Source organism: Haemaphysalis longicornis, unplaced genomic scaffold (genome assembly GCF_048455015.1).
Source record: "Haemaphysalis longicornis isolate Haplotype H1 unplaced genomic scaffold, Haemaphysalis longicornis Haplotype H1 scaffold_9, whole genome shotgun sequence".
Classification (NCBI taxonomy): Eukaryota; Metazoa; Arthropoda; class Arachnida; order Ixodida; family Ixodidae; genus Haemaphysalis; species Haemaphysalis longicornis.
Window position 1 is genome coordinate 46,204,389 of NW_027526460.1, and position 13,718 is coordinate 46,218,106.

At 44.6% G+C, this 13,718-nt stretch overlaps 1 protein-coding gene across 4 annotated transcripts; it reads left to right on the forward strand.

The window, feature by feature from the left end:
• The first annotated feature begins 282 nt into the window (after positions 1-282).
• LOC144151905 (digestive cysteine proteinase 2-like) lies at positions 283-10,295 on the forward strand. Of its 4 annotated transcripts, none has more exons than XM_077683069.1 (8): positions 283-418; positions 2,836-2,959; positions 4,382-4,528; positions 6,573-6,768; positions 7,959-8,150; positions 8,506-8,671; positions 8,970-9,078; positions 10,009-10,295. In XM_077683069.1, exons 2-8 carry the CDS (start codon positions 2,934-2,936, stop codon positions 10,106-10,108), a joined length of 936 nt encoding a protein of 311 aa, XP_077539195.1. In that variant the 5' UTR covers positions 283-418; positions 2,836-2,933; the 3' UTR covers positions 10,109-10,295. The 4 variants fall into 4 exon arrangements, with proteins under 4 accessions (XP_077539195.1, XP_077539193.1, XP_077539192.1 ...); XM_077683067.1 differs by having other exon boundaries at positions 4,387-4,529; positions 6,580-6,768; XM_077683066.1 differs by having other exon boundaries at positions 4,387-4,528.
• Positions 10,296-13,718: the final 3,423 nt, after the last annotated feature.

Consider the following 13,718-nt stretch of genomic DNA (forward strand, 5'->3'; position numbering starts at 1 on the left):
ACCAAACTTAACGGTAAAATCGCGGGCATTTAGCGGACGCTCTCAAACACGAAGAAGGCTATGCTACAGCAGAAGAGCAAAATAAACAATATTACACCGAGAATATGGCTTAGCGAATATGCCTGGCGCAGTTTTTGTGCCGGCCAGGCTTTATTTCACAACACCAGCTCAATCGCACTCTTTCTGATAATGTTGGTCTCTGAGCAACAATCCTCTTTGGTAGACATCTTTTAATCGCTCTGAACTTCCCTCCGTTATCTCACTAATGCACTTCTGTGCTGACGTCGTTCTTTCGTGGAAAGCGACAACGGTCTTTTCTCTCGTTATCCAACCCCGCCCGCGGAATGTTTGCTCATCTAACGTGTGCCAGAGAACAACCATCCCGTGTGTGCGACGACGATAACGCCACCGATCCTGGGTAAGTTGAAGCTTTTCCGCTTACATGGGGGCTTTATTTGACGTTTTGTTTGTTAGTGGAGGTGTATGTAAAGATATTCGCCGTCCTCTTTCTTTGGAAGTGACCTCATGATAGCTTCTAAGTACCCCGCATGCACAAGATTTCCGTTTCTCCCAAACATTGAAGCAAGTCCGGGAGAAGAGGTTTATTTTACCGGTTGCAATCACCTCGTTGAACTAGAAGTTTTATTTTAGATTTTTAAACATTCTGGTTCTCAATGACACACAGAATTATGGTAGGCAGTGCTTATAACGTAGCATTATATCTGCAGATTTTCACCTTGCCCTTTCGATGCCCAGCGTGGCTCAAGAGAAACAACCCAATGAATATATTTTTTATCCCGCTCTTTGGTTTTTATTTTCGGCATTTAACGCTATTCGTTGACATACGAAGGTAATCGGGCCTTGGAAATTTTAAAAAGGGTAGGAGCGCTAAAAAACCGAAGTTGTTTACGCCTGTCAACTCGCATCGAGCCCGGCGGCTCGAGGGTCTTGTGACAGGCGAGCGAAATTGTGCAATTTCGTTGCTATTGCAAATGATAACGAAACAAACTTGAGGTTTATGGCCTCTACTTGAACTAATAAATGAGCTTATAGATGCTGATAGAGGTAGAATTCTTATACAACTGATATATATAGCAGCAAGTGCCCGGTGTTGCTCACCTCATTCTGTCCCTCCTAATAAACCTAATTTTCTTTTCTGACGTCATATTTGTGATGTCTGGATTCGTATTAGACCATAAAAATGTTTTTGCAGTCCTCAACAAAAAAAAAAAACAATTATGAGTTTGGGTATCAAAGGGCTATCTACGTCATTGTGCCTTTCCCGTTTTGCCGTTTTTAGAAATCCAGTTGTTGAAACTTAGGACTATACACTCCAAACGTGATCTGCGGTAAACGGCCTTGTCTAAACACGACTTCGCTATCGCCGGCTGCCGGTTTATTTTTACGTTATGGTATTTCTTTCCTTAAACAAAATAGACTTTCTCTTTTTCGATTGATCTTGTTTATATGAGAACTTGTGCCAAACTTACAACGCAATAAAACAATGATAGGTGAATTCTTAATCAACACAATTGGTATACAGTTGAACACGGATATATCGAACACGGATATATCGAATTATTGTCTATATCGAACAGTGCAAACATCCCCTTGAAAATCCCATGCAAAAGTATAGGGCTGTTGTGCGTGTGTATCGAACTCCTGATCACGGGCAAGTTCGATATATCGAATTCCGCGCCGAAGGTGCCCCTGTAAGTTTGCTTCCTCTGATGGGTGGAGCTGATGATAATGTTGACTCATCGCAGGAGCTGCCTAGCTTGGTGAGACAGAGACGGCGTCCGCGGCATTATGTCGCTTCGATGGCCTTCACCAGCTGTTTTCACGCTAGCACGAGGGGCAGCTCCATGATAGCTAGAACGCGGATAGTGGTTGGGGCGAAAGGACATAAAGGAGGAAAAGAAATTTACCGGAGGCACTCTTTTTCAGTGATTGAGCTGTTTGGTGGCTCGTGCAGGGGGACCGTTGTATGTTTGTTTTGTCCAAGGCATTCATTTCGGAGCAACGAAGGCGGGAATTCGTCGGGTGCAGGCTGCTGAAAAGATGTTGGTTGAAAAGGCGTTCGGAATTCCTTGCAGTAGTTTTGAGGGCGATGAACGCATCAACGTTGACGTAAAGGCGAATGCAGCACAACCCGCCCCGGCTATTCCGGAGCTTGTCGGGCGCAAAGCGACTTCGTTGCACGCCTCCAGATGGGGGAGGTGTTCGGTTCGCATACTGAAGATAACGGCACTCAGTGCCTGACAACGTTTCCAACCGCCTACTGCAGTCGAGGTTACGTCAGCGTTATTCGCCTCTGTTGGGGCACAGTGTACAGCGTTGATTTCCTCATTTGTGTGTGTTTGTAATCTTGAAGGCAACTTGGGGAACTTTACGACGCAGGAGAAAAAAAACAAGCGAAGCTAGAAGACATTTCAATGATAAATTAAGTGCGGTGGTCATCATGCTGCGGTTCGGATTTTCCGTGCTTTGAGGGTCGAAACGGTAAACTACCGTTTTCCACGACTTCAGACAACTCTCAGTGATATGCGGAGTTGTCAGATCATCTTCAGATAGGCGTATTTTATATATCGAATTATCGATATATTGAATTCTTTCACGATCCCCTAGGAGTTCGATATATCCGTGTTCGACTGTATACACATACACACTTTCATTTACAAGTAGAATACAAAAATGAGCAACCTTGATTTCAATTTATTTCCGCATAGTGTTTTACGACGAAGTTTCCTTTTCAGAAAACGTCGAGGTACGGTATTGAAGCCAGAAACGTGAAGGGTTATGGATGACCTTACAGAATTACCTATTTCGTTGCAGTTACCCAAAATGCTCGTCTGGCCTACGACAAGAATTTTCGCCTTTGCAGCGCTGTCGGCTGTGGCTACGACAATTCAGCAGCCATTCTTAGACGCTGAATGGGAATTGTTCAAAACGACCCATGGTGAGACTTAAAACCTACTATACCCCACCTTTTATTTCTTGCGCTCTTGAAGTCACAATTATCACAGTACCTAAGTAGCTAAAAGAAAGCTTGTCCTGCTGAATCATATAGTCCTTATAGTACAGAAAAACGCTGCCCCAAAGTGACGTCTGGATATTTTTTCGCGTCTCGTTGTCTTAAATTGATAAGCGGAATGATCAAAATATTGGTTAAAAAAAAAGAAAACGCGCAACTGTCCTGCGGGATTTTTATGCTTAGGTACTATAGGCGAGGTCGGTGGACAACTCCTTCGCAGCTGGAGACGCAAAAGCCTCCAAAAACAAAAAAAAATTCGTATCCGCCTGCTCGCCACACAATATTTAGTATCTCTGCATATCGACTATTCATCGAGCATCGCCATTATTAACTAGTTAGAGGGCAGGCACTCGGGCGTTTTATAACTCTTCGGTAAATAAAAATTTTTTAGGCAACCCTTTTGCCTGACGAACATTACCTATTTCACTCCGAATTTTTGGCCACCAACGACAGATGGCGTTTTATTTTACTTATAAAACCTGTACATATAAGAACAATCTGTTACTGTTATTCATTCAGAGCAACAGTTACCACGTCTCCTCTTGGCAACGTATATTGTGGGCTACTCGATATTCTGGTGAGGCCGTTGCATTCAATACAGTGCTGCCCTCTGTGGTGGGTGGGGGAATTCACATCTTGCCTGTCGGCAAACCTTCCCTTCCGAAAGTGCTGCGGATCAGCTATGAGAGAAAAATGGGCGCGTTGGATCGAGGATAAGAAAAAAACAATTATTACCGTAACTAGACAAGGAGACAAAGAAGGACACGGGACGACGCTAGATTAACGGAATTTTATTGCAATAAACCGGAAAACGTACATACCTAAAGCACCCGATCACGCGTGAGCAATATAACTACGATGACTTAACATACGATTGTTGCTTTTTCTAGCGTTCAATTGCAAGAAATTATGATGAAATGTATGTAATCTCGGGGAACTAATTCTTTATACTTACGTCAAAGAAAGAAAACGCAGTTTGTACATTAAACGTCCGTATAAATCTCTTTAATGTTGTGACTTGGAAGCGTCTAGATTTAGTTTGACTTAATTTGCCTCAGTGCACAAATTTTCATGCTGGAATAGCCAAACCATTGCGATGATATTAAAAAAATATAACAGAATTTTAATTGAATAATAATTGATTGGTCAAATGATTGATTGATTGATTGATTGATTGATTGATTGATTGATTGATTGATTGATTGATTGATTGATTGAATAAACTTGGTTATGTTTTGGTTTCTCGCAGCGGGCTTATCTGGGCCTTGAAACTTTTTTTTTGTCCAGCACTCTAAATGTAAATTTTTGTGAAGTGGTGTTGTACTAATCATATATGCATTTTTCAAGCACAGGCAAATCTTATGCCTCTCCCCAAGAAGAACTTCGAAAAAAGGAGGCGTTTGCAAGAAATTTGGAGTTTATTATCAAGCACAATGAAGAATACCACGAAGGAAAAGTCAGCTACAAACTTGCCATGAATCGTTTTGGAGATATGGTAAAATGTTTGGCCAGTTTCAACTGATTTTATGGATATTGGCTTTTGTTTCTGGATTAGGGGTCTGGGAAAATGAAATCTAGCACTGCGAATCGAACTCAAATATCACAACTCACTTTGAATCTACAGGTATCTTGTAGTCTGAATAGTGAGAGCTGACTGTGAGTATGATCAAATATTTTTAAATACAAATATATTTGTTTTATGTGTATGGAGCTTCTAAAACATCGCTACAAAATAAATATATGATTAGACATTCGGTAATTAGTACATCTGGGTTTATGTACCAGTGCTTAATGCAAAAATGGTAAAAAATTTTAAAAATATATTGGTACAAAATCATAGAGTTGTGGAGCAAACGTTTGGTATACAGTGCAATGACGAAAGTCTGGTTCCTTAGCATTCTCAGAAAAGATAGCAACCCGCCGTGGTGGCTCAGTGGCTAAGGCGTTGCGCTGCTGAGCACGAGGTCGCGGGTTCGATTCCCGGCCGCGACGGCCGCTTTTCTGATGGAGGCGAAAAGCAAAAACGCCGGTGTGTACGAGATTTCGGCGCACGTTAAAGATCCCCAGGTGGTCAAAATTAATCCGGAGCCCTCCACTACGGCGCGCCTCATCGCCTGCGTTGCGTCGGCGCCTTAAACCCCACAATCAAATCAATCAATCAGAAAAGATAGCATATCTGGTTGGCTGCAATCCCCGTGTCATTCAAAACAGGCCCCTGAAAAACTGGTATGACCAGCATTGCCCACAAGTAATAACTGCTGATTTCTCACTCACGGTACCACAAAAAAAAACTGCGAGACAACTTCTGTACTGCTGATAAATTTTACACAAGCAGCGTTCCAGTCCAGCTGACATCATAGCAAAAATTTATTCGCACGAGTATGCCATGCGTTAAGCTTTTTTGCATATCTTTTCTGTTGGGCGGAGAAGCAAACCCAAACAGACAAGTTGTGCGGGGGAGCTTGAAAATTTAGATGTCGTATGGCAGAGCCATCGTCTTTTTATCTGTTAATCGCTTATTTCGAATACTTGAGCACTTCGAATACGTGGAACGATAAAGATTCTCTGAGAGCCGAGTCAAATAGCACACAATTTTCGGGAAGCATTAAAAGGGTCGAATATGCATACGCGTCAATTTGGGATCCTAGATCGCATCGGGTTTGTGTGTTACCGTATAGTTTTTGCTTAAATATCGTTATTATTTGCTTCACTTATTCATTTTTATTTTGAGACTTGGTTTTTTGCTGCTGTATCATGCTCAGGCTAGTAAATGAAGTTAGCACAGCACGTATACAAAACATGCGCACACCTCTTATCCCATGGGGATGACTCATTGTTTACCCTGGGCTCCACCGGCACGGCAGGACCCTCTAAACAATTCAACCTAGCGAATTGATAATGCTGTTTTATCGCTTAGTAGTGATGCAATAAGGTGCGCTGAAATTATTATCATTTTAGCTGATAATTAAGAAATCACCTAGTTACTCCAGGCAATCCGTCGTTTGGTCCAAATTTTAACATACTGAAAATGTTATAACTTTGGTAGAGGGAGGTGAACGTTTAAACACACAATGTTGCGTTCTTAGAGACGTAAATGGGAGGTTAGCAGCAGCATGCTTTGCGCGGCAACGCCATTATAGTCAGAAACGCATGCGAAATTGTTAGTCTAGCCAGACGTATTTCGTTGTCAAGTAATGACTGAGTAGCTGACCGTACTTGCTTGTAAAGTATTTCGCAAAAACTTCTCTTTCCTCGCACGAGCTGCTTCACTGTTGACTACCCTAAGAAAGAAAGTGTATATAGGTGGCCTATAATAAAGCTGCTAACTGTATTATCAGCTCAAAAAATGCCCACACCTTGGTTGCTAGGACTGCAGCCTGTCACACGAAGGACAAAACTATACTACTTTCAATTATCCAGAAACCGAAATAAGTCTAAGCAGCAAACAAGAACTGTAGTCGCGACTAAGCGAAATGCCCTTTATTCGCACGCCTTAAAATTGCATGGAACATTATTTCAAACTACAAAATTATTTCCCGACACAGATGGACTTTCAGAGAGCAAAGAAACGAAACCTGCCGCTCGAAGAAGGAAACAGGTTTGTAGCAGGGTTAAACCGAGAAGTGGCGGCCAATGCAAGTGATCTGCCTGATGAGGTCGACTGGAGGAAGGAAGGTGCGGTGACACCAGTTCCTGATCAAGGACAATGTTATTCATCCTATGCTTTCAGCGCGGTAAGCTATAGCTTGTATTCAATAGCGTGGCACGCATGCACGAAACCATGTGAATGCGCCGTCACTGGTTACTTCGGGCTCCGCGGGATCGCGGTACTTGTCCGTGCTAAGCGCATGATATTGGTTGGACATTCCAAGCTCTAGCCCGCCGAACACAAAGTAATGCCTCGACTCCAATGTGAGTGCGATTTATAACAACTCTGTGGACACCACCATTGAGAATCGGGTCGAAACGGAGCAGACGACGCACGCCGATGTTTTTTTTTTCTACCGTGAGCGGCCGCAGTGGCATAAGCGGCGCTATGTGGCGCTTCGGCCATGTCCGTGGCCATTACAGTGTTGCCAAGCGAAGAAATTGGAAGCTAAGCTTTTCAAAGAATACCACCTATAGTTATGAGCCTTGGCCCCGAGCACTGATAGCTGCACTAGTTTAATATGTTTTATGCACGGCTAAGGTTCCTCGTGTCTGTGAAGTGCGCTCCATAGCGCAAATCCTTTGTGCGTGTGAGTTTTGTTTGCTTGCTTGCTTGCTTGCTTGCTTGCTTGCTTGCTTATAGGCGACGTCAGCCTAAGGAGGCGTCCGCAGGGACGCGAAACAGCATCCGCCATGAGCTATAACTTTACATCAGCCGGCCGAGCACGCGACAGCGGCGCCGCACCGTTGGCGATGTCCTCTCCGCAAAATTTCACAGCAGTACGGTCCCCGTTCTACGGTAAGGGCCCATTTAGTTCCACTACTGCAACCTCAGTATCAGGGGAAAAAATTTATCGTCACCCTGACCTCGTACATATATTCGAAATTACGTGTCTCTTCAGCTTCGCTGGTCTTCTACCTACGCAGAGTGGAATGACTTATCTTTTTTTATATGCTGACTGAAAAAAAAGTTCTGTTCTAGAAAGATGCATTCTTATTTTAAGGCAACAATCTGGCCAGATCGAAATGAAAAACCGAGTTAATGAGTTTGCACATTAGGCATATCAAACCAAATGAGGGCGTCCTAATATTGACTAGATATTTCTCATTGAAAGATGTTTGTAGCTGACAGAAAAGTTCACTATCAATTAAGCATAAAATTAGGTACGGAGAAAAAAGTATTTGTACTTCTACAAACAGTCTAGAACAGAAAATAACCCAGATCTGTAACTGTTTGCTCGTGGTACAAGCGTAAATGACTTTTTTCTTATTCCAGACTGGCGCTCTTGAAAGCCAGATGTTCCGTAAGACGGGAAAATTAGTCAGTCTCAGTGCCCAAATGATTGTCGACTGCGGCCATGTCTTCGGTAACCAGAATTGCGAAGGGGGGTTTATGGATTCCAGTTTTGGGTACATCAAACTGAATGGAGGAATCGACAATGAAGAAAGCTACCCTTACATCGGAACGGTAGGCTTCTGGGATGCTTTTTACGGCTTTTTTCTTCGCTCAGACGTGTTTAATAAGCGAAATAACGGAGTGACTGTGACTGTTCCTAAACGATTGGGAACAGTGCTTGAAGCAGCAGCTAATTGCGGAATAAAGTCACGGGTTTTCGGTCCCGCGGCTCAGCACCTGTAATTACCATTTCGGAATATCGCTACCTTATGAGAACAAGCGCATTGGTTCTAAGAATTTAAGCACAGACAGTCGTAGCCAATCGAAAATTGTGTTAATGATCTTTACTTTGTGCTGGAAAGGATGGTGGTTTATGGTACGGTTAACAACGACTTGACGCTCGTTTTCTTTTTTTTTCCCAAAACAGCAGGGAGACTGCGCATTCGACCAGACTGAAATCGCTGCAACTGTGTCTGGATTCGTCAACATCCGCTCGGCAACCGAGCTGACACTGAAAACTAAATTGGCACAAGTTGGACCACTGTGCGCTTTCATCGACAACAGACACCCTTCTTTCCGTTTCTACTCGGAAGGTAGGCATGGTAGTTTTTACTGTGAAGCTATGTGTGGCTTGGCTCGGACCAAACTTGCGTCTTTCGCTAGAGCCGCATTCAATAAGAACGGTGGTCGCTAAAGCTAGTAGCGATCCTGGAGAAAATATGTACTTAAACTGGCCTTTAAGACGACTCTATCATTACGCTGCGGTATATTTACTTGTCATAATTAGTTCCCAAAAAAGAAAAAGTTGAAAAAAGTGTTGTAGGGTTCCTTTAAGGAAAGCTCCGGATTATGTCAGTCGTCACATATTTTTCAATGACTTTGCACCCCCAGGCGTGTACCACGAGCCCAGGTGCTCACAAGGGGGCAAGTATCACGCCGTGTTGATTGTCGGCTACGGAGCTACCGACAAAGGAGAGAAGTACTGGATCATCAGAAACTCGTAAGTTATGCCTCGCTCTTGGTAGACTGGCAAAACCGCTGTGACGGCCCTAGCGCACGATAACGACCGTTAACGATAGATTGAACGATGACCGAGCCGGAGCGTTCTACGATCATGCCTGGCAGTTGAGTCTAACGAATGCTGCATACAAGCATATCAGAAGGCAGCGAGATGGTACTGATAGCTCAGCTAGGCAAGCACACAAGGCTCTATAGTACACTTTGATGCTCAGGGGAAGTAAGTCGCGTGATGAATTAAAGTTGTGGAAGTTTTGCGCGTGTAAGATAACACCTGGGCTATAGAAGGAAGAAGAAAGAACGAAAAGGCCGGGAGGTTAACCAGGGGTAGAGCCCGGTTTGCTACCCTGCACTGGGGGAGTAGGGCTCAAGGAATAAAAGGGCGGGAGAAAAGGAGGAGATAGGAGTGGGAAAACGCGCACTCTAGTCCCGTTTCGGGCACTATAGTCTTTCACGCAAGTTCGTTTCACTCAGGAAACGTCAAAGGGCTTTTGTCGCCCTCTTCTATGAAGATTGCCGTGGCGAACGGTTACGGAATCATTGAGAGCACCTCAAGATCTTCAGCGTGCGCGCACAAAAAGTAGAAAAAGAGGGCTGTCAGGTAACTTAACGTTGTGTGAAAGGCGTCAACAGGAAACTAAGCAACGGACTTTAATGAAAACACCGCCTAACCAAGCTGTATGTGCGATTTTGTGTGACTCAGTGGTCTCTGGATATTGGCGCCGAATATCAGCAGACGTCCTTTAAGTTTTTATTCACAACACCCGAAAAAAAAGCACAGCTTTGCCCATGAAACCACCTTGGCACTCGCACATACGTTTTACTTTGCGTACTTTACTTTGCGTTTCACTTTGTTTTGCTTTTGCGTTTACTGTCAATGTTGCTCTGTACGTTCGTTTTTTTTTTTTTTTAGATGGGGCACAAACTGGGGCCAGGAAGGATACATGCTCCTGAAAAGAGACGCCCACAACGAATGCGGAATCGGCAGTTTTGTGACGTATCCTGTCATATAATCAAACATATGCTCTTGACGTTTTTCAGCACAAAATATTTAAATTTAAGAAAAAGCCCGTAGGTACTTTACTAAGCCTCTACGCAATTATTCTGAGTCCTAAATCGACGCAGAGAAGGAAAAACAAACACGCGGAATCCTTTGGCCTCTCAATCTCCAAAATGTCAATAAATATGTATGAAGCTTTTTCTCATTCAAATTTTGTGGTTGAGCCAAACCCAAGAGACAACCATTGTGGGCCCTGAGTGCGCGAACTTTGCTTAGATTGGCGTATAAATATTTTATTCGTGGTGCGAATGTTTATTTACGCAAGTTACCTTGAAATGTAAATACATAATTCAAATTTCGATGGTTTAACCCGCAGTAGCTACGCCTCGGCTATGAGGCGCATCAGAGTAGAGGGCTACAAACTAAGTTAAACCACATGTGATCTTTAACGTGCGCCATATTGTGGACAAACAGGAGAGTAGCTTTCGTAGCGTAAGCTACACTGGCCGAGGTTGAGCAGTTTCGCGTGGGCCGTGAAGGGCCATTCTGCGCAAGCGCGAGGAGCATTGGATTGGTTGGGATCGGATCGGATCGGATCGGATCGGATCAAATTGGATTGGATTGGCTTGGATTAGATTAGCTTGGGTTGGATTGAATTAAATTGGATAGTGTTGTATTGAAATCTAATCCAAGTGGAGTACGGGTGTGTTGGGTCTCCCCATTCGCCGGTCTGGGCATTCCAGAGGAGTGATGTCATAGCTGCGGCAGACGCACTGGCGCCGGCGCGTGCCTAGCTGTGCGCCTCCGTTGCGCAGTAGCCAAGTCTGACGCTGCGCAGGAGCCGCTTGATAGCCGTTACGCGTGGCTCCTGGAGAGCCATGCTGCGCATGCGCGAGGAGCAGTGACTGGACTGGACTGGACTGAACTGAACTGGACTGGACTGGACTGAACTGGACTGGACTGGACTGGACTGGACTGGACTGGATTGGATTGGACTGGACTGGACTGGACTGGACTGGACTGGACTGGACTGGACTGGACTGGACTGGACTGGACTGGATTGAATTGGAAATCGTTTTAGCAGCACTACGCATAATGAGCTAATCCTAGACAACCAGGAAGCCTAAGAATAACCAGCTGAACCTTAGCTCACGCTACGTATACCCTGGCATAGCCGAGCTAAACCACTGCTAATTTTGTAGGCATCATCAAAGAAATTGGCGCTACCGGGATCGGGCGGCATACTTGCGCTCAAATAACCTTGTTTCAAATATACATAATGCATATTACACATAACTTGGATTCACGAAGTGAAACGTGACTGCAATGTTTAGTTTAGGTCCCAATAGGTTTGTTACAATGTTTTGTTTAAAGTGTTCATGAAAACAAAATAAAACAAAAATCCCGGGTCATCTCCGCTAACGTGAAACCTGGGGAGGGGCAAAGCATGCAGTGGATAAGTGTATTCTTGGCCCCTTGGCGTTTTCGCCAACGGAGATGAAACCGTTGGGAGCTAGAAATGTACAGCTTTGCTGCAAAAGTCTCGTGTTTTTGAAGAACGAAGCGTTCTAGCGCAAGGCGCAAACGAGTGCCCCGGTATTTTTCAGTACGCGTTACGAAGCGTTCTAGCGCGAGGCGTAAACGAGTGTCCGGTGTTTTAGTACCATCACTACCAGAGACGACGATTACGATGACGACAGTAGACGCTGACAGCCAGAGCCCCTAAGGGGCTTCTCCCCTAGTACAAATTTGCTCAATTTGAAAGACCTAACTTTTGGCAAGTCACTAAGCTCCATTACAGCCGCAAAAGACGCATTTTAACGGAAAAACACAACTACTCTTAAGAAACTAAAATATCGCGTGGCACTTACGTATTATGAGAAGCGGTGACTGGTGATGGGCCGGCACTCAAAACATGGTGGTCAGTGGGTTAACTGCCCGTTAGCGTTCAAGTGGTGATACGATTAAACGGCGCTAGAGGCCCCACTACAATCGTCCAGTCATGTTTCCTGGTTGTGATTTAAGTCGGCGGCTGCCAATTGCACAAACAAGATTACATGAGGTGGGAAGTGGCTTGTGAGTTGCCACTTGATTATTTTAAGTACGGAGCACTTTAGGGGCTCACCTTTTCGCCATAGCTCGATCGCTTGACCCAAGTAGGGCCACAGGGCGTTCCGTCGTAGCGGCTGCCGTCGCGGCGTAACCCAGAGGCTTCGAAAGCCGAGCGGTTTATATAGTCATAAGCGTTCGAAACTCGTGAACCGCTGGCGCTTGTCATACACCTCCCCGTTGTTTAGCGCAAAAAAAACTGCAGGTACATTTGAGGCAAAATATACGTAATTAACCGGCAGCGCCCGCGTTCATTTAGTTAGGAACGCTCGTTGGGTTGATTTTTACGATAGTAGGCAAAAAAAAAAAACGTGGCAGTGCAACTCCGCCACGTGCGGGAGTAAAAACGAGCACAAAAAGAACAGAACTCCCGCCGGCGCACTTTCAGGCAAGGGGCGAGCGAGCACTGCGAAGGCGGGAAATTTGAATTGCACTGGGTGGTAGCAGTGAGCGGATAACGGCGCTACAGCCCATTATGGCGAATCCCCGCTCTGGACTTCCGACAGCTTTCACATTGAGTGGAACGGCTTTAATTTTTTTCAAAATTTTGGGTTTAAATTGGTGTAATTGTAGTCGGAAAAAAGCAGTATTCTCAATGAACCAAACTTGTATTTTGCCCCCTTCAAGTGAGGACGTCGTAGGCCATGGGAATTGGGGAATCGGCCGTGAGCCTCTGACGGCAGGTGACGTCGTCACTAGTCCGTCCGACTTAGTGGGTCTTGAGAATTTTAGTGACAATTGTTATGTCGCAGCTAAATATATGTGTTGATGAAGCGCCGATGTGCTCCCGATGACAGCTGTCATAGTCATTGGCCAGTTCCCTTGGGCCAGCATGTCAACGTCGTAGCCATTACATCAAGGGTCCAGAGAACCCAAAGGGAATTGCTTGTAATTTGGGCCTTTTTCATTGTAAGTTGAAAATGTAAAAGGTAACAAACGAATGAATTGGTGGAGTGGTCACTGGCTTCTGAGGGCACTGTCATCGTCACTGGCCAATCTACCAGAGTGGGTGAAATCTAAGGGTTGACGAAATTTCGTCTGCGGGTGGAAGATTCATAGTTACAAGCGTGAGATCGCCCACCAAAGGTTTCTTTTTAAAAAAAGCAATAAAGACGTTTCGGTTTCCATACGAATGCCCTGCTCACTTAGCGAACAAGGCTCCCTGGGCAAGGCTTCCTTCCGTATGGCAGGTGAAACGGCTGTTTACCTTTATAAAGTAAACCTTTGGTCGGCTATCTCACTGTTTTAACTATGCACCTGAGTGGACATGCCGTTACGCTTATGTTGACCTTCAACGAGGGATTACCTTAATTTTGAGCCCGACTACACGCCAGACAACGACTCGCATTCAGGAGTCCTGGGTTCGTGTCCCGTTTATACTCAAATGCATTTCATTATATTTTCGGCTAATTTTGTTTAGTTTAATATTCGAGCCGTCAACCGTTTTAGGAGCCATTTTGCTGCTACAGACGTTTGCGTAGGTGGTCGGTTTGTCAACTTAGTGGGCCATTTAG